We start from the raw sequence: 26,385 nt of genomic DNA, 5'->3' as shown, positions 1-26,385 counted from the left end.
TGAGGGTGGGTTCAGGAGGCTGAGGGTGGGTTAAGAAAACTGAGAGGGGTCTAGGGGACTGAGGGTGGGTTCAGGAGACTGAGGGTGGATTCAGGAGACTGAGGGTGGGTTCAGGATATTGAGGATGGGTTCAGGAGGCTGAGGGTGGGTTCAGGATATTGAGGATGGGTTCAGGAGGCTGAGGGTGGATTCAGGGGACTTGAGAGGGGGGGGGGGTTCAAGAGACTGAGGGTGGGTACAGAAGGGTGAGGGTGGGTTCAGGTGTCTGAGGGTGGGTTCAAAAGACTGAGGGTGGGTTCAGAAGTCTGAGGGTGGGTTCATGAGACTGAGGGTGGGTTCAGGAGGCTGAAGGTGGGTTCAGGAGTCTGAGGGTGGGTTCAGAAGACTGAGAGTAGGTCCAGGGGGACTGAGGGTGGGTTCAGGAGACTGAGGGTGGGTTCAGGAGGCTGAAGGTGGGTTCAGGAGACTGAGGGTGGGTTCAAGAGACTGAGGGTGGGTTCAAGAGACTGAGGATGGGTTCAAGAGACTGAGGGTGGGTTCAAGAGACTGAGGGTGGGTTCAGGAGCCAAGCACTCACCAGCAGACTGTTAGTGCTTCAAGGTGACCCAATTATGCTGTTGTCCGTTACTCGTCTTTCCCTCTTGTGTTACGCTACAACATACTATCTGTTCAAGTGTTCTGCTCGCAACGTACTATCTGGCTTGTTCATGTGTTCTGCTTGCCACGTACTATGTGGCTTGTTCATGTGTTCTGCTTGCCACGTACTATGTGGCTTGTTCATGTGTTCTGCTTGCCACGTACTATGTGGCTTGTTCATGTGTTCTGCTTGCCACGTACTATGTGGCTTGTTCATGTGTTCTGCTTGCCACGTACTATGTGGCTTGTTCATGTGTTCTGCTTGCCACGTACTATGTGGCTTGTTCATGTGTTCTGCTTGCCACGTACTATGTGGCTTGTTCATGTGTTCTGCTTGCCATGTACTATGTGGCTTGTTCATGTGTTCTGCTTGCCACGTTCTATCTGGCTTGTTCATGTGTTCTGCTCGTCACATACTATCTGGCTTGTTCATGTGTTCTGCTCGCCATGTATTATCTAGCTTGTTCAAATGTTCTGCTTGCCACGTTCTATCTGGCTTGTTCATGTGTTCTGCTCACAACGTACTATCAAGCTTGTTCAAGTTTTCTGCTCGCCACGTACTATCTGGCTTGTTCATGTGTTCTGCTCGCCACGTACTATCTGGCTTGTTCATGTGTTCTTTTCGCCATGTACTATCTGGCATGTTCATGTTTCCTGTATGCCACATACTATCTGGCTTGTTCAGGTGTTCTGCTCGCCATGTACAATCTAGCTTGTTCAAATGTTCTGCTCGCCACGTTTTACCTGGCTTGTTCATGTGTTCTGCTCGCCACATACTATCTGGCTTGTTCATGTGTTCTTCTCGCCACGTACTATCTGGCTTGTTCATGTTTTCTGTTTGCCCCGTACTATATGGCTTGTTCATGTATACTGCTCGCCACGTACTATTTAGCTTGTTCATGTGTTCTGCTCGCCACGTACTATCTGACTTGTTCATGTGTTCTGCTCGCCATGTACTATCTGGCTTGTTCATGTGTTCTGCTCACTTCAAACTGTCTGGCTTGTTAATGTGTTCTGCACGCCACGTACTAACTGGCTTGTTGATGTGTTCTGCTCGCCACATACCATATGGCTTGTTAATGTGTTCTGCACGCCACATACTAACTGGCTTCTTCATTTATTCTGCTCACCACGTACTATCTGGCTTGATCATGTGTTCTGCTTGCCACGTACTATCTGGCTTGTTCAAGTGTTCTACTCGCAATGTACTGTTTTGCTTGTTCATGTGTTCTGCTCGCCACGTACTATGTGGCTTGTTGACGTGTTCTGCTCGCCACATATTATCTGGCTTGTTCATGTGTTCTGCTCGCCACGTACTATCTGGCATGTTGATGTGTTCTGCTCGCTACGTACTATCTGGCTTGTTTAGGTGTTCTGCTTGCCACGTACTATCTGGCTTGTTCAAGTGTTCTGCTCGCCACATACTATCTGGCTTGTTGATGTGTTCTGCTCGCCGCATACTATCTGGCTTGTTGATGTGTTCTGCTCACAAGGGACTATCTGGCTTGTTCATGTGTTCTGCTCGGCTCGTACTGTCTGGTTTGTTCATGTGTGGTCCTCGCCACATGCTTTCTGGCTTGATCATGTGTTCTGTTCGCCATGTACTATCTGGTTTGTTCATACGTTCTGCTCCCAACGAACTTTCTGGCTTGTTCATGTGTTCTGCTCGCCACGTACTGTCTGGCTTCTTCATGTATTCTGCTCGCCACGTACTAACTGGCTTGTTCATGTGTTCTGCTCGACACATACTATCTGGCTTGTTCATGTGTTCTGCTCGCCATGTACTGTCTGGCTTGTTCATGTGTTCTGCTCACCACATAATATATAACTTGTTGATGTGTTCTGCTCGCCAGGTACTGTCTGGCATGTTCATGTATTCGGCTCGCCACGTACTAATTGGCTTGTTGATGTGTTCTGCTCGCCACATACTATCTGGATTGTTGATGTGTTCTGTTCGCCACGTACAATCTGGCTTGTTCATGTGTTCTGCTTGCAATATTCTATCTAGCTTGCTCATATGTTCGGCCTTGCCACATATTATCTGGCTTGTTCATGTGTTATTTTAGGAAATACTATCTGGCTTGTTAATGTATTCTGCTCGAATCATACTATCTGGCTTGTTCAAGTGTTCTGCTCGCAACGTACTATCTGGCTTGTTGATGTGTTCTGCCCGCCAGGTACTATCTGGCTTGTTCATGTATTCTGCTCACCAGGTACTATCTGGCTTGTTCATGTGTTCTGCTTGCCATGTACTATCTGGTTTGTTCATGTGTTCTGCTCGACATGTACTATCTGGCTTGTTCGTGTGTTCTGCTCGCCATGTACTCTCTGGCTTGTTGATGTGTACTGCTCGCCACGTACTATCTGTCTTGTTCATGTGTTCTGCTTACCACATACTATCTGGCTTGTTCAAGTGTTCTGCTCGCCACGTACTATCTGGCTTGTTGACGTGTTCTGCTCGTCAGGTAATAACTGGCTTGTTGATGTCTACTGCTTGCCATGTACTAACTGGAATGTTGATGTGTTCTGTTCGTAACATACTATCTGGCTTGTTCATGTGTTCTGCTCGCCACATACTAACTGGCTTGCTTATGTGTTCTGCTCGAAATGTACTATCTGGATTGTTGATGTGTTCTGTTCGCCACGTACTATCTAACTTGTTCATGTGTTCTGCTCGCAATATACTATCTAGCTTGCTCATATGTTCTGCCTTGCCACATATTATCTGGCTTGTTCATGTGTTCTGTTCGCAAAGTACTATTTGGCTTGTTACTGTGTTCTGCTTGCCACATACTATCTGGCTTGTTCATGTGTTCTGCTCGCCACGTACTACCTGGCTTGTTAACGTGTTCTGCTCGCCAGGTACTATCTGGCTTGTTCATGTGTTCTGCTCGCCACGTGCTCTCTGGTTTGTTCATGTGATCTGCTCGTCACGTACTATCTGTCTTGTTCATGTGTTCTGCTCGACATGTACTATCTGGCTTGTTCGTGTGTTCTGCTCGCCACATTCTCTCTGGCTCGTTGGTGTGGACTGCTCGCCACGTACTATCTGGCTTGTTCATGTGTTCTGCTTACCATGTACTATGTGGCTTGTTCATGTGTTCTGCTCACCACGTACTATCTGGCTTGTTCATGTGTTCTGCTCGTCACATACTATCTGGCTTGTTCATGTGTTCTGCTTGCCATGTATTATCTAGCTTGTTCAAATGTTCTGCTTGCCACGTTCTATCTGGCTTGTTCATGTGTTCTGCTAACAACGTACTATCAAGCTTGTTCAAGTTTTCTGCTCGCCACGTACTATCTGGCTTGTTCATGTGTTCTCCTCGCCACGTACTGTCTGGCTTGTTCATGTGTTCTTTTCGCCATGTACTATCTGGCATGTTCATGTTTTTTGTATGCCACATACTATCTGGCTTGTTCAGGTGTTCTGTTCGCCATGTACAATCTAGCTTGCTCAAATGTTCTGCTCGCCACGTTCTATCTGGCTTGTTCATGTGTTCTGCGCGCCACATACTATCTAGCTTGTTCATGTGTTCTTCTCGCCACGTACTATCTGGCTTGTTCATGTTTTCTGTTTGCCACGTACTATATGGCTTGTTCATGTATACTGCTCGCCACGTACTATTTGGCTTGTTCATGTGTTCTGCTTGCCACGTACTATCTGACTTGTTCATGTGTTCTGCTCACCATGTACTATCTGGCTTGTTCATGTGTTCTGCTCACTTCGAACTGTCTGGCTTGTTAATGTGTTCTGCACGCCGCGTACTAACTGGCTTGTTGATGTGTTCTGCTCGCCACATACCATATGGCTTGTTGATGTGTTTTGTTTGCCACGTACTAACTGGCTTGTTCATTTATTCTGCTCGCCACGTACTATCTGGCTTGATCATGTGTTCTGCGTGCCACGTACTATCTGGCTTGTTCAAGTGTTCTACTCGCAATGTACTGTTTTGCTTGGTCATGTGTTCTGCTCGCCACGTACTATGTGGCTTGTTGACGTGTTCTGCTCGCCACATATTATCTGGCTTGTTCATGTGTTCTGCTCGCCACGTACTATCAGGCATGTTGATGTGTTCTGCTCGCTACGTACTATCTGGCTTGTTCAGGTTTTCTGCTTGCCACGTACTATCTGGCTTGTTCAAGTGTTCTGCTCGCCACATACTATCTGGCTTGATGATGTGTTCTGCTCGCCGCATACTATCTGGCTTGTTGATGTGTTCTGCTCGCAAGGTACTATCTGGCTTGTTCATGTGTTATGCTTGGCCCGTACTGTCTGGTTTGTTCATGTGTGGTCCTCCTTACATGCTATCTTGCTTGATCATGTGTTCTCTTCGCCATGTACTATCTGGTTTGTTCATACGTTCTGCTCCCAACGAACTTTCTGGCTTGTTCATGTGTTCTGCTCGCCACGTACTGTCTGGCCTCTTCATGTATTCTGCTCGCCACCTACTAACTGGCTTCTTGATGTGTTCTGCTCGACACATACTATCTGGCTTGTTCATGTGTTCTGCTCGCCACGTACTGTCTGGCTTGTTCATGTGTTCTGATCACCACATAATATATAGCTTGTTGATGTGTTCTGCTCGCCACGTACAATCTGGCTTGTTCATGTGTTCTGCTCGCAATATACTATCTAGCTTGCTCATATGTTCGGCCTTGACACATATTATCTGGCTTGTTCATGTGTTATTTTAGTGAAGTACTATCTGGCTTGTTAATGTGTTCTGCTCGAATCATACTATCTGGCTTGTTCAAGTGTTCTGCTCGACACGTACTATCTGGCTTGTTGATGTGTTCTGCCCGCCAGGTACTATCTGGCTTGTTCATGTATTCTGCTCACCAGGTACTATCTGGATTGTTCATGTGTTCTGCTTGCCATGTACTATCTGGTTTGTTCATGTGTTCTGCTCGACATGTTCTATCTGGCTTGTTCGTGTGTTCTGCTCGCCATGAACTCTCTGGCTTGTTGATGTGTACTGCTCGCCACGTACTATCTGTCTTGTTCATGTGTTCTGCTTGCCACATACTATCTGGCTTGTTCAAGTGTTCTGCTCGCCATGTACTATCTGGCTTGTTGACGTGTTCTGCTCGCCAGTTAATAACTGGCTTGTTGATGTCTACTGCTTGCCATGTACTAACTGGAATGTTGATGTGTTCTGTTCGTAACAGACTATCTGGCTTGTTCATGTGTTCTGCTCGCCACGTACTAACTGGCTTGTTGATGTGTTCTGCTCGAAATGTACTATCTGGATTGTTGATGTGTTCTGTTCGCCACGTACTATCTAACTTGTTCATGTGTTCTGCTCGCAATATACTATCTAGCTTGCTCATATGTTCTGCCTTGCCACATATTATCTGGCTTGTTCATGTGTTCTGTTCGCAAAGTACTATTTGGCTTGTTACTGTGTTCTGCTTGCCACATACTATCTGGCTTGTTCATGTGTTCTGCTCGCCACGTACTACCTGGCTTGTTAACGTGTTCTGCTCGCCAGGTACTATCTGGCTTGTTCATGTGTTCTGCTCGCCACGTGCTCTCTGGTTTGTTCATGTGATCTGCTCGTCACGTACTATCTGTCTTGTTCATGTGTTCTGCTCGACATGTATTATCTGGCTTGTTCGTGTGTTCTGCTCGCCACATACTTTCTGGCTTGTTGATGTGTACTGCTCGCCACATACTATCTGTCTTGTTCATGTGTTCTGCTTGCCACATACTATCTGGCTTGTTCAAGTGTTCTGCTCACCACGTACTATCTGGCTTGTTGACGTGTTCTGCTCGCCAGGTACTATCTGGCTTCTTCATGTGTTCTGCTCGCCACGTGCTCTCTGGTTTATTCATGTGTTCTGCTCGTCATGTACTATCTTGCTTGTTCATCTGTTCTGCTCGCCACATACTATCTGTCTTGTTCATGTGTTCTGCTCGACATGTACTATCTGGCTTGTTCATGTGTTCTGCTCGCCACGTACTCTCTGGCTTGTTGATGTGTACTGCTCGCCACGTACTGTCTGTCTTGTTCATTTGTTCTGCTTGCCACATACTATCTGGCTTGTTCAAGTGTTCTGCTCGCCACGTACTATCTGGCTTGTTGATGTGTTCTGTTCACCACATACTGTCTGGCTTGTTACTGTGTTCGCTCGCAAGGTACTATCTAGCTTGTTCATGTGTTCTGTTCGCATGGTACTATCTGGCTTGTTCATGTGTTCTGCTCGCCCATACATTCTGGTTTGTTCGTGTGTTCTGCTCACCACATAACAACTGGCTTGTTGATGTTTACTTCTCGCCATGTACTAACTGGAATGGTGATATGTTCTGTTCGTAACATACTATCTGGCTTGTTCATGTGTTCTGCTCGCCACGTACTAACTGCCTTGTTGATGTGTTCTGCTCGAAACATACTATCTGGATTGTTCATGTGTTCTGTTCGCTACGTACTATCTAACTTGTTCATGTGTTCTGCTCGCAATATACTATCTAGCTTGCTCATATGTTCTGCCTTGCCACATATTATCTGGCTTATTCATGTGTTCTGTTCGCAAAGTACTATATGGCTTGTTACTGTGTTCTCCTTTCCACATACTATCTGGCTTGTTCATGTGTTCTGCTCGCCACGTACTATCTGGCTTGTTGACGTGTTCTGCTCACCAGGTACTATCTGGCTTGTTCATGTGTTCTGCTCGCCACGTGCTCTTTGGTTTGTTCATGTGTTCTGCTCGTCACGTACTATCTTCCTTGTTCATGTGTTCTGCTCGCAACGTACTATCTGTCTTGTTCATGTGTTCTGCTCGACATATACTATCTGGCTTGTTCGTGTGTTCTGCTCGTCACGTACTCTCTGGCTTGTTGATGAGTACTGCTCGCCACATACTATCTGTCTTGTTCATGTATTCTGCTTGCCACATACTATCTGGCTTGTTCAAGTGTTCTGCTCGCCACGTACTATCTGGCTTGTTGACGTGTTCTGCTCGCCAGGTACTATCTGGCTTGTTCATGTGTTCTGCTCGCCACGTGCTCTCTGGTTTGTTCATGTGTTCTGCTCGTCACGTACTATCTTGATTGTTCATGTGTTCTGCTCGCCACGTACTGTCTGGCTTGTTGATGTGTACTGCTCGCCACGTACTATCTGTCTTGTTCATGTGTTCTGCTTGCCACATACTATCTGCCTTGTTCAAGTGTTCTGCTCACCATGTACTATCTGGCTTGTTGAGGTGTTCTGCTCGCCAGGTACTATCTGGCTTGTTCATGTGTTCTGCTCGCCACGTGCTCTCTGGTTTGTTCATGTGTTCTGCTCGTCACGTACTATCTTGCTTGTTCATGTGTTCCGCTCTCCACGTACTATCTGTCTTGTTCATGTGTTCTGCTCGACATGTACTATCTGGCTTGTTCGTGTGTTCTGCTCGGCACGTACTCTCTGGCTTGTTGATGTGTACGGCTCGCCACGTACTATCTGTCTTGTTCATGTGTTCTGCTTGCCACATACTATCTGGCTTGTTCAAGTGTTCTGCTCGCCACATACTATTTGGCTTGTTGATGTGTTCTGTTCGCCGCATACTGTCTGGCTTGTTCATGTGTTCGCTCGCAAGGCACTATCTGGCTTGTTCATGTGTTCTGTTCGTTACATACTATCTGGCTTGTTCATGTGTTCTGCTCGCCACATACTAACTGGCTTGTTAATGTGTTCTGCTCGAAACGTACTATCTGGATTGTTGATGTGTTCTGTTCGCCATGTACAATCGAACTTGTTCATGTGTTCTGCTCGTAATATACTATCTAGCTTGCTCATATGTTCTGCCTTGCCACATATTATCTGGCTTGTTCATGTGTTCTGTTTGCAAAGTACTATATGGCTTGTTACTGTGTTCTGCTTGCCACATACTATCTGGCTTGTTCATGTGTTCTGCTCGCCACGTACTATCTGGCTTGTTGACGTGTTCTGCTCGCCACGTACTATCTGTCTTGTTCATGTGTTCTTCTTGCCACATACTATCTGGCTTGTTCAAGTGCTCTGCTCGCCAGGTACTATCTGGCTTGTTGATGCGTTCTGTTAGCCACATACTATCGTGCTAGTTCATGTGTTCTGCTCGCGACATACTATCTAGCTTTTTCAAGTGTTCTGTTCGCCACATACTGTCTGGTTTGTTCATGTGTTCTGCTCACCATTTACTATCAGGCTTGTTCATGTATTCTGTTTGCCACATACTATCTGGCTTGTTCGTGTGTTCAGTTTGCCATGTACTATCTGGCTTGTTCATGTGTTCTGCTCGTTACGTACTATCTAGCTTGTTCACGTGTTCTGCTTGCCACATACTATCTGGCTTGTTTTCGTATTCTGCTTGTAACATACTAACTGGCTTGTTGATGTGTTCTGCTCGCCACATACTATCTGGCTTGTTAATGTGTCCTGTTCCCCACATACTACCTGGCTTGGTCATGTGTTCTGTTCTCCGCATTCTGTCTTGCTTTTTTATGTGTTCTGCTTGCCATGTACTATCTTGCTTGTTCATGTGTTCACTCGCCACGTACCATCTGTCTTGTTGATGTGTTCTGCTCGCCATGTACTATCTGGCTTGTTAATGTGTTCTGCTCGCCATGTACTGTCTGGGTTGTTCATGTGTTCTACTCGCTATGTACTAAGTGGCTTGTTGACGTGTTCTTCTCCCCACATACTATCTGGCTTTTTTATGTGTTCTGCTCGTCACGTACTATCTGGCTTGCTTAAATTTTAAATTTTGCCCCGAGGGGTGAGTTTATTGGGCATCGCCACTTATCTTGTGAGTGGACATACCGCCATAGCAGCATGTACACCACTCCTCAATAGGAAGAAAACCCGCTGGGTTGTTCATCCTGTCACTTTTACCCAGACACAGCTGGGACTTGCTTAACTGTCTCAAGTGAACAGCTCCTCAAACAAGAAGATTAACATCTATCAACCCTTAAAAGCTTACGTTATCTTCCGGGTGCAAAATGGAGAAATCTTTTAAGAACAGTATCAATATTTGACAAATAGTGTTTTCCTAACTCAAACAATGTGGGGTTTATTATTCTACACATTTTCCTAATGTCTCTCAGGTGTTTACATTCACGTAGATAGTGGTCAAGGCGGTGTCCATCACTCTCACCACAGATTCTGCAGCTTCGCTGATCAACTGTTGTTTCCATTCCAAATCTCCATGGATATTTGTATCCAAGAGGAATTCTCGCTATTACTGATTCTCTCCCTCGTCCTCCTCCTCTTCGGCCATAATGACTGGGATTGCCAGCTGCAACCATGTTGTACCATCGTACAGATTCACTGGTTTGTGCTTCTATCCTCCTTTCCTCAGTTACCTTGTCACGGTGATGTTGCCTGATAATACCTCTAATTTGTTGTTGAGTCTTGGGTATGAAGTATTCAATATAGTCTCCTTCAGCGCCTTCAGCAGCCAGCACATCTGCTCGTTCATTCCCACATATTCCAACATGGGAGGGGATCCACAGAAACTTGATGTCTCTTCCCTGATTGGTAAGTACTCTCACAGCTCTCTTAATTTCAGCGACTATTGCAAGATTTTCTGCCTGATGTTTACTTAGGCTTTGCAGTGCTGCTTTTGAATCGGTGCAAATCACTGCACCATTAGTGTTCCGTTCAAGGAACCTTAACGCCATAACAATGGCAGTTAGCTCTGCTTGCGTTGAGGAGGCATAGTTCTCAATACGCGCTTTTTCTTCAATTCTGCATTGGAAAGTATTATCCTTGATTACCGTGTATGATGCACCAGCCCTGCCATTGACAGGATTAGATGACCCGTCAGTGTAGATTTGATATAGTTCATCTCCGGCTTCTTTATAAATTTCCTCTAGATACTTGTGCCTCATTTCTTGTGGTATCATGTTGGATTTTTTCGTTGCCATTTCATTGATGATGATCTTTCATGAGTCATCCTCCCAGGGAGGTAACCTCTCTACAGGCAGGAGCTCACGGGCTTGCTCAAGCAGGTGAAGCTCTTCGAGGTAGCAGACTGATCTGTGATGCCATTTTTTGCTTTTCCTGTTTCCCCTTGAAAGTAGCACAGAGCTCAGTTTTTTCTCAGCAATATCATTGTAATGGGGATCTCTGGCTATCCTAATTGCAAGCTTAGCATTCAGCTCCTGAATTCTGCTTTTAACACTGGGAAGGGACAACTCCTCTCTTAGATTAGACGTTTTGGCAGTTCTTGGAACTCCAAGAATGATTGTCATGGCTTCATTTTGAATGCTTTCAAGCCTTTTCATATCGCTTTGGGAGTAGGTGCACAGAACTGGTGCGGCATAGTCTATGACGGAGCGCACATAGGCTGTGTACATCATTATAAGCACGGCAATAGAGGCTCCATGTCCATTCCAGGTCATAGCTTTCAGTGCCCTGAGTCGACTTTTGCATGTTCTTATGAGTTGATTGAGCTCCTCTTTCTTTCCCTTGTAGAGCCGACAGTGACGCCAAGGTACCGATAGTGGTCAACCCATTCAAGTGTTACACCATTAATTTGCAGTTCTTCATTTGCTCTCCGCTTGTGATGGGAGTATACCTTCGTCTTGTTTGTGGAGAGAGTGAAACCGAGCTCAATACATTTCCTTCCAAGGAGTTCAATGGACTGTTCAATTTTTCCCAAGGTGGTAGCTTGTATTAGGACATCATCTGCATATCCCACTTGTTGTGTTCCTTCCGGAAAATCAATATTTGCAATGGCGTTCATAAGTACATTGAATAGTGTAGGGCTTAAGACTCCGCCTTGGGGGGTCCCGAGTTCCATATTCATTGTTCTGGAGACTGCTCCATTGAAGCAAACCTTGGCTTTCCTTCCTGTGAGGTAGTCTTCAACCCACTTCATGAGTCTCCCCTTGACACCCATGCATGCAAGCTCGTCCAGGATCGCAATCCCCTGTGCTTTGTCGAAGGCTCCTTTGATGTCAACAAATACAGAGTACCTAGCCGTGTTATTAGCCAAGTAATTAACTATACAATTTGCTGTGCTCCCTCCTTTAACAAATCCATTGACCCCCTCCCCTAACCTGCCTATTTTGTGCAACAGTCGGTTTAGGATGATCCTTTCAAGCATCTTGCAAGTGCATGACACGAGACTGATAGGTCTGTAATTACCAGGGTCATTAGGCTTCGGTATGGGAACAATTATTGCGTTTCCATTGTGTGGGCAACACTCCACTTAGGAATGACTTGTTAAACAGGTGGAGTAGTGGATTCCCAGACACTTCACACAGTGCATTGAGTATGTCGTAGGTGACGCCATCTTCACCAGGTGCTGTACTTTTATCCTTTTTCATAGCGCTCCTTACTTCTTGGGCTGTGATTGGTTCCCCATATTCGTTATCACTAGACAGTGCTCTTGTTATCCTAATTCTTCTGTCATCATGTTGCAGGAGCTGTTCCCTGCTGATTTCTGCAGGGAGAGAGAAGGAGGATGCTGCATCACTCCACTTGTGAATTAGTTCCACAGCCTTACCCTGGGGGTCTTTGTGAGCCGCAAGCCGGGCTCTGCCCCCCTTAGCTATCTGAATTTTTGCCCACACTTGCCTTGCAGATGTTTCCCGTCCAATAGAGCTAGTGAACTCAAGCCATTGTCTTTCCCGCTCTTTAATCTTCTCTTCCCTGGCTACTTGACACACAGTTTTAAACAACTCTTGGTTACTTTCAGTGGGATGTCTCCGGTACTCTCTACTCATGTCTCGCACATTTGCGTTAAGCATCTTTATGTAATCATTCTCATACCATTTTATTTTCTTCCTCTGAGGGTTACTTCGCCCAGGCGTACGGCGCGGAACTCTTAGACAGCTCTCAATTTGGTGATTAAGGTCATCAACAAATGTGTCAATGTCTTCTGGGATTTGGTATTCCGTGAACCAGTCATTCATCCTGTTTATGAAGTGCGGCCTCATATCGGGTCCGAGTGATAACCTTTTTCTTTTATTTGTCTCTTTCCTTCTCTTGCTCATGTCGACGGTGGTAATCAGCGCCCCGTGGTCACTACATAAACTGTGTACAATGTGTGTACTGGCATCCGTGTTCTGGCTTGCTCATATGTTCTGCGTGCTACATACTATCTTGCTTGTTCATGTGTTCTGTTCACCACATACTATCTAGCTTGTTCATGTGGTCTGCTCGCCACATACTATCTTGCTTGTTCATGTGTTCTGCTCGCCACATACTATCTGGCTTGTCCTTGTGTTCTGCTCGCCACATACTATCTTGCTTGTCCAAGAGTTCTGCTCCCCACATACTATCTGGCTTGTTGATGTGTTCTGCTAGCCTCGTACTATCTGGCTTGTTCATGTGTTCTGCTCGCCAGGTAATATCTGACTTGTTTGTGTTTTCTGCTCGCCACGTACTATCTGGCTTGTTCGTGTGTTCTGCTCACCACGTACTATCTGGTTTGTTCATGTGTTTTGCTCACCACGTACAATCTAGCTTGTTCATGTGTTCTGCTCACCACGTACTATCCGACTTGTTCATGTGTTTTGCTCACCACGTACTATCTAGCTTGTTCATGTGTTCTGTTTGCTAGGTACTATCTAGCTTGTTTATGTGTTCTGCTCGCCACATACTATCTGGCTTGTTCACATGTTCTGTTCGCCACGTACTATCTGGCTTGTTCATGTGTTCTGCTCGCCACGTACTATCTGGCTTGCTCATGTGTTCTGCTCGCCATGTATAGTCTTGCTTGTTCGTGTTTTCTGCTCGCCACATACTAACTAGCTTGTTGATGTGTTCTGCTCGCCAGGTACTATCTTGCTTGTTCATGTGTTCTGCTCGCCACGTACAGTCTGGCTTGTTCGTGTGTTCTGTTCGCCACGTGCTAACTGGCTTATTGATGTGTTCTGTGTGCCATGTACTATTTGGCTTGTTGATGAGTTCTGTTTGCCACATACTATCTGGCTTGTTCATGTATTCTGCTTCCACATACTGTCTGGCATGTTCATGTGTTCTGCTCGACACGTACTATCTGGTTTGTTCATGTGATCTGCTCGCCACATACTATCTAGCTTCTTCATGTGTTCTGCTCGCCCCGTACTATCTGGCTTGTTCATGTGTTCTGCTCGCTACGTACTGTCTGGCTTGTTCGTGTGCTCTGCTCGCCAAGTACTAACTCGCTTGTTGATGTGTTCTGCTCGCCACATAATATCTGGCTTGTTGATGTGTTCTGTTTGCCACGTACTATCTGGCTTGTTCATATATTCTGCTCACCACGTACTGTCTGGCTTGTTCTCATGTTTTACTTGTAACGTACTAACTGGCTTGTGTATGTATTCTGCTCGCCACATACTATCTGGCTTGTTCATGTGTTCTGTTCGCCATTTACTATCTGGCTTTTTTATGTGTTCTTCTTGCCACATACTATCTAGCTTGACATGAGTTCTGCTCGCTACATACTATCTGGCTTGTTCATGTATTCTGCTCGCCACATACTATCTATCTTGTTCATGTGTACTGATCGCCACGTAATATCTCGCTTACTCATATATTCTGCGTGCCACATATTATCTGGCTTGTTCATGTGTTCTGCTCGCCAGGTACTGTCTGGCTTGTTCATGAGGTTCTGCTCGCCAAGTACTATCAGGCTTGTTTATTTGTTCTGCATGCCACGTACTATATCGCTTGTTCAAGTGTTCTGCTTGCCACGTATTATCTGGCTTGTTCATGTGTTCTGCTCACCACGTATTATCTGGCTTGTCCAAATGTTCTGCTCGCTACGTACTAGCTGGCTTGTTGATGTGTTCTGCTAGTCACGATCTATCTGGCTTGTTCATGTGTTCTGCTCACCCCATACTATCTGGCTTGTCCTAGTGTTCTGCTCCCCACGTACTATCTGGCTTGTAGATGTGTTCTGCTAGCCACGTACTATCTGGCTTGTTCACGTGTTCTGCTCGCCAAGTACTATCTGACTTCTTAATGTTTTCTGCTTGCCACGTACTATCTGGTTTGTTCATGTGTTCTGATAGCCACGTACTATCTGGCTTGTTCATGTGTTCTGCTCGCCAGGTACTATCTGACTTGTTCATGTTTTCTGCTCGCCACGTACTATCTGGTTTGTTCATGTGTTCTGTTCACCACGTACTATCTGGCTTGTCCATGTGTTCTGCTCGCCACCTACTGTCTTGCTTGTCCAAGTGTTCTGCTCCCCACGTGCTATCTGGCTTGACCATATGTTCTGCTTGCCACATACTATCTTGCGTCTCTAAGTGTTCTGCTCCCCACGTACTATCTGGATTGTTGATGTGTTCTGGTAGCCACGAACTATCTGGCTTGTTCATGTGTTCTGCTCGCCAGGTACTATCTGACCTGTTCATGTTTTGTGCTTACACATACTATCTGGTTTGTTCAAGTGTTCTGCTCGCCAAGTACTATCTGGCCTGTTCATGTGTTCAGTTCACCAGATACTCTCTGGCTTGTTCATATGTTCTGCTCGCCACATACTATCTGGCTTGTCCATGTGTTCTGCTCGCCACATACTATCTTGCTTGTCCAAGTGTTCTGCTCCCTACATACTATGTAGCTTGTTGATGTGTTCTGCTAGCTACGTACTATCTGGTTTGTTCATGAGTTCTGCTCGGCACGTACTATCTACTATGTTCATGTGTTCTGCTCGCCACGTACTATCTGGCTTCTTCACGTGTTCTGTTCACCACATACAATCTGGCTTGTTCATATGTTCTGCTCGCCACGTACTATCTGGCTTGTCCATGTGTTCTGCTCGCCACATACTATCTTGCTTGTCCAAGTGTTCTGCTCCCCATGTACTATCTGGCTTGTTCATGTGTTCTGCTAGCTACGTACTATCTGGCTTGTTCATGTGCTCTGTTTGCCACGTACTCTCCGGCTTGTTCATGTGTTCTGCTCGCTACTTACTATCTGGCTTGTTCGTGTGTTCTGCTCGCTACGTACTGCCTGGCTTGTTAATGTTTTCTGCTCGCTATGTACTAACTGGCTTGTTGATGTGTTCTGCTCACCACGTACTCTCTGACCTGTTCATGGTTTCTGCTCGCCATGTACTATCTGGTTTGTTCATGTGTTCTGCTCTCCACGTACTATCTGGCTGGTTCATGTGTTCTGTTCACCTTGTACTTTCTGGCTTGTTCATTTGTTCTGCTCGACAGATACTATCTGGCTTGTCCATGTGTTCTGCTCGCCACATGCTATCTTGCTTTTCCAAGTGTTCTGCTCCCCTCGTACTATCTGGCTTGTTGATGTGTTCTGCTCGCCACATACTATCTGGTTTGTTCATGTGTTCTGCTTGCCACATACTATCTGCCTTGTTCATGTGTTCTGTTCACCATGTACTATCTAGCTTTTTCATGTGTTCTGTTTTCCACATACTATCTGGCTTGTTCATGTGTTCTGCTCACCCCATACTATCTGGCTTGTCCAAGTGTTCTGCTCCCCACGTACTATCTGGCTTGTAAATGTGTTCTGCTAGCCACGTACTATCTGGCTTGTTCATGTGTTCTCCTCGCCAGGTACTATCTGACTTCTTAATGTTTTCTGCTTGCCACGTACTATCTGGTTTGTTCATGTGTTCTGATAGCCACGTACTATCTGGCTTGTTCATGTGTTCTGCTCGCCAGGTACTATCTGACTTGTTCATGTGTTCTGCTAGCTACTTACTATCTGGCTTGTTCATGTGTTCTGCTTGCCACGTACTCTCTGGCTTGTTCATGTGTTCTGCTCACTACTTACTATCTGGCTTGTTCGTGTGTTCTGCTCGCTACGTACTGTCTGGCTTGTTAATGTTTTCTGCTCGCTATGTACTAACTGGCTTATTGATGTGTTCTGCTCACCACGTACTCTCTGACTTGTTCATGGTTTCTGCTCGCCATGTACTATCTGGTTTGTTCATGTGTTCTGCTCTCCACGTTCTATCTGGCTGGTTCATGTGTTCCATTCACCATGTACTTTCTGGCTTGTTCATGTGTTCTGCTCGACAGATACTATCTGGCGTGTCCTTGTGTTCTGCTCGCCACATGCTATCCTGCTTTTCCAAGTGTTCTGCTCCCCTCATACTATCTGGCTTGTTGATGTGTTCTGCTCGCCACATACTATCTGGTTTGTTCATGTGTTCTGCTTGCCACATACTATCTGCCTTGTTTATGTGTTCTGTTCACCATGTACTATTTAGCTTTTTCATGTGTTCTGTTTTCCACATACTATCTGGCTTGTTCGTGTGTTCTGCTCACCCCATACTATCTGGTTTGTCCAAGTGTTCTGATCCCCACGTACTATCTGGCTTGTAGATGTGTTCTGCTAGCCACGTACTATCTGGCTTGTTCATGTGTTCTCCTTGCCAGGTACTATCTGAGTTCTTAATGTTTTCTGCTTGCCACGTAATATCTGGTTTGTTCATGTGTTCTGTTAGCCACGTACTATCTGGCTTGTTCATGTGTTCTGCTCGCCAGGTACTATCTGACTTGTTCATGTTTTCTGCTCGCCACGTAATATCTGGTTTGTTCATGTGTTCTGTTTGCTACGTACTATCTGGCTTGTTTATGTGTTCTGCTCGCCACAGACTATCTGGCTTGTTCACATGTTCTCCTCGCCACGTACTATCTGGCTTGTTCATGTGTTCTGCTTGCCACGTACTATCTGGCTTGCTCATGTGTTCTGTTCGCCATGTATTGTCTGGCTTGTTCATGTGTTCTGCTCGCTACGTACAGTCTGGCTTGTTCGTGTGTTCTGCTCGCCACGTGCTAAGTAGCTTATTGATGTGCTCTGTGCGCCATGTACTATCTGGCTTGTTGATGAGTTCTGTTTGCCACATACTATCTGGCTTGTTCATGTGTTCTGCTCGCTACGTACAATCTGGTTTGTTCATGTGATCTGCTCGCCACGTACTATCTAGCTTCTTCATGTGTTCTGCTCGCCACGTACTATCTGGCTTGTTCACATGTTCTGCTCGCCACGTAATATCTGACTTGTTCATGTTTTGTGCTTTCACATACTATCTGGTTTGTTCATGTGTTCTGCTCGCTACGTACTATCTGGCTTGTTCATGAGTTCTGCTCGCCAGGTACTATCTGACTTGTTCATGTTTTCTGCTCGCCACGTACTATCTACTATGTTCATATGTTCTGCTCGCCACGTACTATCTGGCTTGTCCATGTGTTCTGCTCGCCACATACTATCTTGCTTGTCCAAGTGTTCTGCTCCCCATGTACTATCTGGCTTGTTCATGTGTTATGCTTGCCACGTACTCTCCGGCTTGTTCATGTGTTCTGCTAGCAACGTACTATCTGGTTTGTTCATGTGTTCTGCTTGCCACATACTATCTGCCTTGTTCATGTGTTCTGTTCACCATGTACTATCTAACTTTTTCATGTGTTCTGTTTTCCACATACTATCTGGCTTGTTCATGTGTTCTGCTCACTCCATACTATCTGGCTTGTCCAAGTGTTCTGCTCCCCACGTACTATCTGGCTTGTAGATGTGTTCTGCTAGCCACGTACTATCTGGCTTGTTCATGTGTTCTCCTCGCCAGGTACTATCTGACTTATTAATGTTTTCTGCTTGCCACGTACTATCTGGTTTGTTCATGTGTTCTGATAGCCACGTACTATCTGGCTTGTTCATGTCTTCTGCTCGCCAGGTACTATCTGACTTGTTCATGTGTTCTGCTAGCTATGTACCATCTGGTTTGTTCATGTGTTCTGCTTGCCACGTACTCTCTGGCTTGTTCATGTGTTCTGCTCGCTACTTACTATCTGGCTTGTTCGTGTGTTCTGCTCGCTACGTACTGTCTGGTTTGTTAACGTTTTCTGCTCGCTATGTACTAACTGGCTTGTTGATGTGTTCTGCTCACCACGTACTCTCTGACTTGTTCATGGTTTCTGCTCGCCATGTACTATCTGGTTTGTTCATGTGTTCTGCTCTCCACGTTCTATCTGGCTGGTTCATGTGTTCTATTCACCATGTACTTTCTGGCTTGTTCATGTGTTCTGCTCGACAGATACTATCTGGCGTGTCCACGTGTTCTGCTCGCCACATGCTATCTTGCTTTTCCAAGTGTTCTGCTCCCCTCATACTATCTGGCTTGTTGATGTGTTCTGCTCGCCACATACTATCTGGTTTGTTCATGTGTTCTGCTTGCCACATACTATCTGCCTTGTTCATGTGTTCTGTTCACCATGTACTATCTAGCTTTTTCATGTGTTCTGTTTTCCACATACTATCTGGCTTGTTCATATGTTCTGCTCACCCTATACTATCTGGCTTGTCCAAGTGTTCTGCTCCCCACGTACTATCTGGCTTGTAGATGTGTTCTGCTAGCCACGTACTATCTGGCTTGTTCATGTGTTCTCCTCGCCAGGTACTATCTGACTTCTTAATGTTTTCTGCTTGCCACGTACTATCTGGTTTGTTCATGTGTTCTGATAGCCACGTACTATCTGGCTTGTTCATGTGTTCTGCTCGCCAGGTACTATCTGACTGGTTCATGTTTTCTGCTCGCCACGTACTATCTGGTTTGTTCATGTGTTCTGTTTGCTACGTACTATCTGGCTTGTTTATGTGTTCTGCTCGCCACGTACTATCTGTCTTGTTCACATGTTCTGCTCGCCACGTACTATCTGGCTTGTTCACATGTTCTGCTCGCCACGTACTATCTGGCTTGTTCATGTGTTCTGCTCGCCACGTACTATCTGTCTTGCTCATGTGTTCTGTTCGCCATGTATTGTCTGGCTTGTTAGTGTTTTCTGCTCGCCACATACTAACTAGCATGTTGATGTGTTCTGCTCGCCAGGTACTATCTTGCTTGTTCATGTGTTCTGCTCGCCACGTACAGTCTGGCTTGTTCGTGTGTTCTGCTTGCCACGTGCTAACTGGCTTATTGATGTGTTCTGTGCGCGATGTACTATCTGGCTTGTTGATGAGTTCTGTTTGCCACATACTATCTGGCTTGTTCATGTATTCTGCTTCCACATACTGTCTGGCTTGTTCATGTGTTCTGCTCGCTACGTACAATCTGGTTTGTTCATGTGATCTGCTCACCACGTACTATCTAGCTTCTTCATGTGTTCTGCTCGCCCCGTACTATCTGGCTTGTTCATGTGTTCTTCTCACTACGTACTGTCTGGCTTGTTCATGTGCTCTGCTCGTCAAGTACTAACTCGCTTGTTGATGTTTTCTGCTCGCCACATAATATCTGGCTTGTTGATGTGTTTAGTTCACCACGTACTATCTGGCTTGTTCATATATTCTGCTCACCACGTACTGTCTGGCTTGTACTCATGTTCTGCTTGTAACGTACTAACTGGCTTGTGTATGTATTCTGCTCGCCACATACTATCTGGCTTGTTCATGTGTTCTGTTCCCCATTTACTATCTGCCTTTTTTATGTGTTCTTCTTGCCACGTACTATCTGGCTTGACATGAGTTCTGCTCGCTACATACTATCTGGCTTGTTCATGTATTCTGCTCGCCACATACTATCTATCTTGTTCATGTGTTCTGCTCGCTACGGACAATCTGGTTTGTTGATGTGATCTGCTCGCCACGTACTATCTAGCTTCTTCATGTGTACTATCTGGCATGCTCAAATGTTCTGCTCGCGACATATTATCTGGCTTGTTCATTTGTTCTGCTCGCCAGGTAATGTCTGGCTTGTTCATGTGTTCTGCTCGCCAAGTACTATCAGGCTTGTTTATTTGTTCTGCACGCCACGTACTATATCGCTTGTTCAAGTGTTCTGCTTGCCACTTACTATCTGGCTTGTTCATGTGTTCTGCTCACCACGTATTATCTGGCTTGTCCAAATGTTCTGCTCGCTACGTTCTAGCTGGCTTGTTGATGTGTTCTGCTAGTCACGAACTATCTGGCTTGTTCATGTGTTCTGCTCACCCCATACTATCTGGCTTGTCCAAGTGTTCTGCTCCCCACGTACTATCTGGCTTGTAGATGTGTTCTGCTCCCCACGTACTATCTGGTTTGTTCATGTGTTCTGATAGCCACGTACTATCTGGCGTGTTCATGTGTTCTGCTCGCCAGGTACTATCTGACTTGTTCATGCTTTCTGCTCGCCACGTATTATCTGGTTTGTTCATGTGTTCTGATAGCCACGTACTATCTTGCTTATTCATGTGTTCTGCTCGCCAGGTACTATCTGACTTGTTCATGTTTTGTGCTTTCACATACTATCTGGTTTGTTCATGTGTTCTGCTCGCCACGTACTATCTGGCTTGTTCATGTGTTCAGTTCACCAGACACTCTCTGGCTTGTTCATATGTTCTGCTCGCCACATACTATCTGGCTTGTCCATGTGTTCAGCTCGCCACATACTATCTTGCTTGTCCAAGTGTTCTGCTCCCTACATACTATGTAGCTTGTTGATGTGTTCTGCTAGCTACATACTATCTGGCTTGTTCATGAGTTCTGCTCGCCAGGTACTATCTGACTTGTTCATGTTTTCTGCTCGCCACGTACTATCTACTATGTTCATGTGTTCTGCTCGCCACGTACTATCTGGCTTGTTCACGTGTTCTGTTCACCACATAAAATCTGGCTTGTTCATATGTTCTGCTCGCCACGTACTATCTGGCTTGTTAATGTTTTCTGCTCGCTATGTACTAACTGGATTGTTGATGTGTTCTGCTCACCATGTACTCTCTGACCTGTTTATGGTTTCTGCTCGCCATGTACTATCTGGTTTGTTCATGTGTTCTGCTCTCCACGTACTATCTGGCTGGTTCATGTGTTCTGTTCACCTTGTACTTTCTGGCTTGTTCATGTGTTCTGCTCGACAGATACTATCTGGCTTGTCCATGTGTTCTGCTCGCCACATGCTATCTTGCTTTTCCAAGTGTTCTGCTCCCCTCGTACTATCTGGCTTGTCGATGTGTTCTGCTCGCCACATACTATCTGGTTTGTTCATGTGTTCTGCTTGTCACATACTATCTGCCTTGTTCATGTGTTCTGTTCACCATGTACTATCTAGCTTTTTCATGCGTTCCGTTTTCCACATACTATCTGGCTTGTTCATGTGTTCTGCTCACCCCATACTATCTGGCTTGTCCAAGTGTTCTGTTCCCCACGTACTATCTGGCTTGTAGATGTGTTCTGCTAGCCACGTACTATCTGGCTTGTTCATGTGCTCTCCTCGCCAGGTACTATCTGACATCTTAATGTTTTCTGCTTGCCACGTACTATCTGGTTTGTTCATGTGTTCTGATAGCCACGTACTATCTGGCGTGTTCATGTGTTCTGCTCGCTAGGTACTATCTGACTTGTTCATGTTTTCTGCTAGCCACGTACTATCTGGTTTGTTCATGTGTTCTGTTCACCACGTACTATCTGGCTTGTTCATGTGTTCAGCTCGCCACGTACTATCTGGCTTGTCCATGTGTTCTGCTCGCCACATACTGTCTTGCTTGTCCAAGTGTTCTGCTCGCCACGTACTGTCTGGTTTGTTCATGTGTTCAGTTCACCAGATACTCTCTGGCTTGTTCATATGTTCTGCTCGCCACATACTATCTTGCTTGTCCAGGTGTTCTGCTCCCTACATACTATGTAGCTTGTTGATGTGTTCTGCTAGCTACGTACTATCTGGCTTGTTCATGAGTTCTGCTCGCCAGGTACTATCTGACTAGTTCATGTTTTCTGCTCGCCACATACTATCTACTGTGTTCTGCGTTCTGTGTTCTGCGTTCTGTGTGTTCTGTGTTCATGTGTTCTGCTCGCCACGTACTATCTGGCTTGTTCACGTGTTCTGTTCACCACATACAATCTAGCTCGTTCATATGTTCTGCTCGCCACGTACTATCTGGCTTGTCCATGTGTTCTGCTCGCCACATACTATCTTGCTTGTCCAAGTGTTCTGCTCCCCATGTACTATCTGGCTTGTTCATGTGTTATGCTAGCTATGTACTATCTGGCTTGTTCATGTGTTCTGCTTGCCACGTACTCTCTGGCTTGTTCATATGTTCTGCTCGCTACTTACTATCTGGCTTGTTCGTGTGTTCTGCTCGCTACGTACTGTCTGGCTTGTTAATGTTTTCTGCTCGCTATGTACTAACTGGCTTGTTGATGTTTTCTGCTCACCACGTACTCTCTGACCTGTTCATGGTTCTGCTCGCCATGTACTATCTGGTTTGTTCATGTGTTCTGCTCTCCACGTACTATCTGGCTGGTTCATGTGTTCTGTTCACCATGCACTTTCTGGCTTTTTCATGTGTTCTGTTTTCCACATACTATCTGGCTTGTTCATGTGTTCTGCTCGACAGATACTATCTGGCTTGTCCATGTGTTCTGCTCGCCACATACTATTTTGTTTGTTCATGTGTTCTGCTTGCCACATATTATCTGCCTTGTTCATGTGTTCTGTTCACCATGTACTATCTAGCTTTTTCATGTGTTCTGTTTTCCACATACTATCTGGCTTGTTCATGTGTTCTGCTCACCCCATACTATCTGGCTTGTCCAAGTGTTCTGCTCCCCACGTACTATCTGGCTTGTAGATGTGTTCTGCTAGCCACGTACTATCTGGCTTGTTCATGTGTTCTCCTCGCCAGGTACTATCTGACTTCTTAATGTTTTCTGCTTGCCACGTACTATCTGGTTTGTTCATGTGTTCTGATAGCCACGTACTATCTGGCTTGTTCATGTGTTCTGCTCGCCAGGTACTATCTGACTTGTTCATGTTTTCTGCTCGCCACGTACTATCTGGTTTGTTCATGTGTTCTGTTTGCTACGTACTATCTGGCTTGTTTATGTGTTCTGCTCGCCACATACTATCTGGCTTGTTCACATGTTCTGCTCGCCACGTACTATCTGGCTTGTTCATGTGTTCTGCTTGCCAAGTACTATCTGGCTTGCTCATGTGTTCTGTTCGCCATGTATTGTCTGGCTTGTTAGTGTTTTCTGCTCGCCACATATTAACTAGCTTGTTGATGTGTTCTGCTCGCCAGGTACTATCTTGCTTGTTCATGTGTTCTGCTCGCTACGTACAGTCTGGCTTGTTCGTGTGTTCTGCTCGCCACGTGCTAAGTTGCTTATTGATGTGCTCTGTGCGCCATGTACTATCTGGCTTGTTGATGAGTTCTGTTTGCCACATACTATCTGGCTTGTACATGTGTTCTGCTCGCTACGTACAATCTGGTTTGTTCATGTGATCTGCTCGCCACATACTATCTAGCTTCTTCATGTGTTCTGCTCGCCACGTACTATCTGGCTTGTTCGTGTGCTCTGCTCGCCAAGTACTAACTCGCTTGTTGATGTGTTCTGCTCGCCACATACTATCTGGCGTGTTCATGTGTTCTGTTCCCCATTTACTATCTGGCTTTTTTATGTGTTCTTCTTGCCACGTACTATCTGGCTTGACATGAGTTCTGCTCGCCACATACTATCTATCTTGTTCATGTGTACTGATCGCCAGGTACTATCTGGCATGTTCATATGTTCTGCTCACCACATATTATCTGGCTTGTCCATCTGTTCTGCTCGCCACGTAATATCTGGCTTGCTCATATGTTCTGCGTGCAACATATTATCTGGCTTGTTCATGTGTTCTGCTCGCCAGGTATTGTCTGGCTTGTTCATGTGTTCTGCTCGTCAAGTACTATCAGGCTTGTTTATTTGTTCTGCACGACACGTACTATATCGCTTGTTCAAGTGTTCTGCTTGCCACGTACTATCTGGCTTGTTCATGTGTTCTGCTCACCACGTATTATCTGGCTCGTCCAAATGTTCTGCACGCTACGTACTAGCTGGCTTGTTGATGTGTTCTGCTAGTCACAAACTATCTGGCTTGTTCATGTGTACTGCTTGCCACATACTATTTGGCTTGTTCATGTGTTCTGCTCACCCCATACTATCTGGCTTGTCCAAGTGTTCTGCTACCCACGTACTATCTGGCTTGTAGATGTGTTCTGCTAGCCACGTACTATCTGGCTTGTTCATGTGTTCTGCTCGCCAGGTACTATCTGACTTCTTAATGTTTTCTGCTTGCCACGTACTATCTGGTTTATTCATGTGTTCTGATAGCCACGTACTATCTGGCTTGTTCATGTGTTCTGCTCGCCAGGTACTATCTGACTTGTTCATGTTTTCTGCTCGCCACGTACTATCTGGTTTGTTCATGTGTTCTGCTCGCCAGGTACTATCTGACTTGTTCATGTTTTGTGCTTTCACATACTATCTGGTTTGTTCATGTGTTCTGCTCGCCACGTACTATCTGGTTTGTTCATGTGTTCAGTTCACCAGATACTCTCTGCCTTGTCCATGTGTTCTGCTCGCCACATACTATCTTGCTTGTCCAAGTGTTCTGCTCCCTACATACTATGTAGCTTGTTGATGTTTTCTGCTAGCTACATACTATCTGGCTTGTTCATGAGTTCTGCTCGCCAGGTACTATCTGACTTGTTCATGTTTTCTGCTCGCCACGTACTATCTAATATGTTCATGTGTTCTGCTCGCCACGTACTATCTGGCTTGTTCACGTGTTCTGTTCACCACAAACAATCTGGCTTGTTCATATGTTCTGCTCGCCACATACTATCTTGCTTGTCCAAGTGTTCTGCTCCCCATGTACTATCTGGCTTGTTCATGTGTTCTGCTAGCTACGTACTATCTGGCTTGTTCATGTGTTCTGCTCGTAACGTACTCTCTGGCTTGCTCATGGGTTCTGCTCGCTACTTACTATCTGGCTTGTTTGTGTGTTCTGCTTGCCACGTACTGTCTGGCTTGTTAATGTATTCTGCTCGCTATGTACTAACTGGCTTGTTGATGGGTTCTGCTCACCACGTACTCTCTGACCGGTTCATGGTTTCTGCTCGCCATGTACTATCTGGTTTGTTCATGTGTTCTGCTCTCCACGTACTATCTGGCTGGTTCATGTGTTCTGTTCACCATGTACTTTCTGGCTTGTTCATGTGTTCTGCTCGACACATACTATCTGGCTTGTCCATGTGTTCTGCTCGCCACATGCTATCTTGCTTTTCCAAGTGCTCTGCTTCCCTCGTACTATCTGGCTTGTTGATGTGTTCTACTCGCCACATAATATCTGGTTTGTTCATGTGTTCTGCTTGCCACATACTATCTGCCTTGTTCATGTGTTCTGTTCACCATGTACTATCTAGCTTTTTCATGTGTTCTGTTTTCCATATATTATCTGGCTTGTTCATGTGTTCTGCTCGCCAGGTTCTATCTGACTTGTTCATGTTTTCTGCTCGCCACGTACTATCTGGTTTGTTCATGTGTTCTGTTCACCACGTACTATCTGGCTTGTTGATGTGTTCTCCTTGCCACGTACGATCTGGCGTGTCCATATGTTCTGCTTGCCACATACTATCTTGCGTGTCCAAGTGTTCTGCTCCCCACGTACTATCTGGCTTGTTGATGTGTTCTGGTAGCCACGTACTATCTGGCTTGTTCATGTGTTCTGCTCGCCAGGTACTATCTGACTTGTTCATGTTTTGTGCTTTCACATACTATCTGGTTTGTTCATATGTTCTGCTCGCCACGTACTATCTGGTTTGTTCATGTGTTCAGTTCACCAGACTCTCTCTGGCTTGTTCATATGTTCTGCTCGCCACATACTATCTGCCTTGTCCATGTGTTCTGCTCGCTACATACTATCTTGCTTGTCCAAGTGTTCTGCTCCCTACATACTATGTAGCTTGTTGATGTGTTCTGCTAGCTACGTACTATCTGGCTTGTTCATGAGTTCTGCTCGCCAGGTACTATCTGACTTGTTCATGTTTTCTGCTCGGCACGTACTATCTACTATGTTCATGTGTTCTGC

General features: G+C 45.5%; 7 protein-coding genes across 7 annotated transcripts; all 7 read right to left on the bottom strand.

Moving 5' to 3' along the window:
* Nucleotides 1–1,150: 1,150 nt before the first annotated feature.
* Nucleotides 1,151–1,609, bottom strand: LOC138362902 (major royal jelly protein 5-like). The gene has a single exon (XM_069321477.1). The coding sequence runs from the start codon at nt 1,607–1,609 to the stop codon at nt 1,151–1,153; it is 459 nt and encodes a 152-aa protein (XP_069177578.1).
* A 513-nt stretch (nt 1,610–2,122) lies between these two features.
* On the bottom strand, nt 2,123–3,301 carry LOC138362901 (major royal jelly protein 5-like). The gene is made up of 3 exons (XM_069321476.1): nt 3,146–3,301; nt 2,530–2,662; nt 2,123–2,442 (listed from the first exon to the last, which is right to left on the bottom strand). The coding sequence occupies exons 1-3, from the start codon at nt 3,299–3,301 to the stop codon at nt 2,123–2,125; spliced, it is 609 nt and encodes a 202-aa protein (XP_069177577.1).
* Nucleotides 3,302–5,322: 2,021 nt separating this feature from the next.
* LOC138362899 (E3 ubiquitin-protein ligase RNF12-B-like) lies at nt 5,323–5,931 on the bottom strand. The gene is made up of 2 exons (XM_069321475.1): nt 5,664–5,931; nt 5,323–5,468 (listed from the first exon to the last, which is right to left on the bottom strand). The coding sequence occupies exons 1-2, from the start codon at nt 5,929–5,931 to the stop codon at nt 5,323–5,325; spliced, it is 414 nt and encodes a 137-aa protein (XP_069177576.1).
* Nucleotides 5,932–6,484: 553 nt separating this feature from the next.
* On the bottom strand, nt 6,485–8,199 carry LOC138362898 (major royal jelly protein 5-like). The gene is made up of 2 exons (XM_069321474.1): nt 7,932–8,199; nt 6,485–6,729 (listed from the first exon to the last, which is right to left on the bottom strand). The coding sequence occupies exons 1-2, from the start codon at nt 8,197–8,199 to the stop codon at nt 6,485–6,487; spliced, it is 513 nt and encodes a 170-aa protein (XP_069177575.1).
* Nucleotides 8,200–18,557: 10,358 nt separating this feature from the next.
* LOC138362897 (major royal jelly protein 5-like) lies at nt 18,558–19,124 on the bottom strand. Its single transcript, XM_069321473.1, has 2 exons — nt 18,893–19,124; nt 18,558–18,769 (listed from the first exon to the last, which is right to left on the bottom strand). The coding sequence occupies exons 1-2, from the start codon at nt 19,122–19,124 to the stop codon at nt 18,558–18,560; spliced, it is 444 nt and encodes a 147-aa protein (XP_069177574.1).
* A 12-nt stretch (nt 19,125–19,136) lies between these two features.
* On the bottom strand, nt 19,137–19,556 carry LOC138362896 (uro-adherence factor A-like). The gene has a single exon (XM_069321472.1). The coding sequence runs from the start codon at nt 19,554–19,556 to the stop codon at nt 19,137–19,139; it is 420 nt and encodes a 139-aa protein (XP_069177573.1).
* A 4,171-nt stretch (nt 19,557–23,727) lies between these two features.
* On the bottom strand, nt 23,728–24,758 carry LOC138362895 (major royal jelly protein 5-like). Its single transcript, XM_069321471.1, has 2 exons — nt 24,448–24,758; nt 23,728–23,971 (listed from the first exon to the last, which is right to left on the bottom strand). Exons 1-2 carry the CDS (start codon nt 24,756–24,758, stop codon nt 23,728–23,730), a joined length of 555 nt encoding a protein of 184 aa, XP_069177572.1.
* Nucleotides 24,759–26,385: the final 1,627 nt, after the last annotated feature.

The sequence above is a fragment of the Procambarus clarkii genome, chromosome 9 (assembly GCF_040958095.1).
Source record: "Procambarus clarkii isolate CNS0578487 chromosome 9, FALCON_Pclarkii_2.0, whole genome shotgun sequence".
NCBI lineage: Eukaryota > Metazoa > Arthropoda > Malacostraca > Decapoda > Cambaridae > Procambarus > Procambarus clarkii.
This window is presented reverse-complemented; position numbering and strand designations above follow the sequence as displayed.

What these genes read in the sequence shown, in the direction of transcription:
- LOC138362897 (XM_069321473.1), bottom strand. Translation starts at nt 19,124, where the DNA reads ATGAACAAACCAGATAGTACGTGGCGAGCAGAAAACATGAACCAGTCA. An exon ending in ACACATCTACAAGCCAGATA is followed by an intron (nt 18,770 to 18,892) that starts GTACGTGGGGAG and finishes CATGGTGAACAG; the next exon opens with AACACATGAACAAGGCAGAT.
- LOC138362902 (XM_069321477.1), bottom strand. Translation starts at nt 1,609, where the DNA reads ATGAACAAGCCAGATAGTACATGGCGAGCAGAACACATGAACAAGTCA.
- LOC138362901 (XM_069321476.1), bottom strand. Translation starts at nt 3,301, where the DNA reads ATGAACAAGTTAGATAGTACGTGGCGAACAGAACACATCAACAATCCA. An exon ending in CAGAACACATCAACATTCCA is followed by an intron (nt 2,663 to 3,145) that starts GTTAGTACATGG and finishes ATATGTGGCAAG; the next exon opens with GCCGAACATATGAGCAAGCT. An exon ending in ACACATCAACAAGCCAATTA is followed by an intron (nt 2,443 to 2,529) that starts GTACGTGGCGAG and finishes TGTGGTGAGCAG; the next exon opens with AACACATGAACAAGCCAGAC.
- LOC138362898 (XM_069321474.1), bottom strand. Translation starts at nt 8,199, where the DNA reads ATGAACAAGCCAGACAGTATGCGGCGAACAGAACACATCAACAAGCCA. An exon ending in ACACATGAACAAGCAAGATA is followed by an intron (nt 6,730 to 7,931) that starts GTACGTGACGAG and finishes TGTGGTGAACAG; the next exon opens with AACACATCAACAAGCCAGAT.
- LOC138362899 (XM_069321475.1), bottom strand. Translation starts at nt 5,931, where the DNA reads ATGAACAAGTTAGATAGTACGTGGCGAACAGAACACATCAACAATCCA. An exon ending in ACACTTGAACAAGCCAGATA is followed by an intron (nt 5,469 to 5,663) that starts GTATGTGGCAAG and finishes CCTGGTGAGCAG; the next exon opens with AATACATGAACAAGCCAGAT.
- LOC138362896 (XM_069321472.1), bottom strand. Translation starts at nt 19,556, where the DNA reads ATGAACAAGCCAGATAGTATGTGGCAAACAGAACTCATCAACAAGCCA.
- LOC138362895 (XM_069321471.1), bottom strand. Translation starts at nt 24,758, where the DNA reads ATGAACAAGTCAGATAGTACCTGGCGAGCAGAACACATGAACAAACCA. An exon ending in GACAAGCCAGATAGTATGGG is followed by an intron (nt 23,972 to 24,447) that starts GTGAGCAGAACA and finishes TGTGGCGAGCAG; the next exon opens with AACTCATGTCAAGCCAGATA.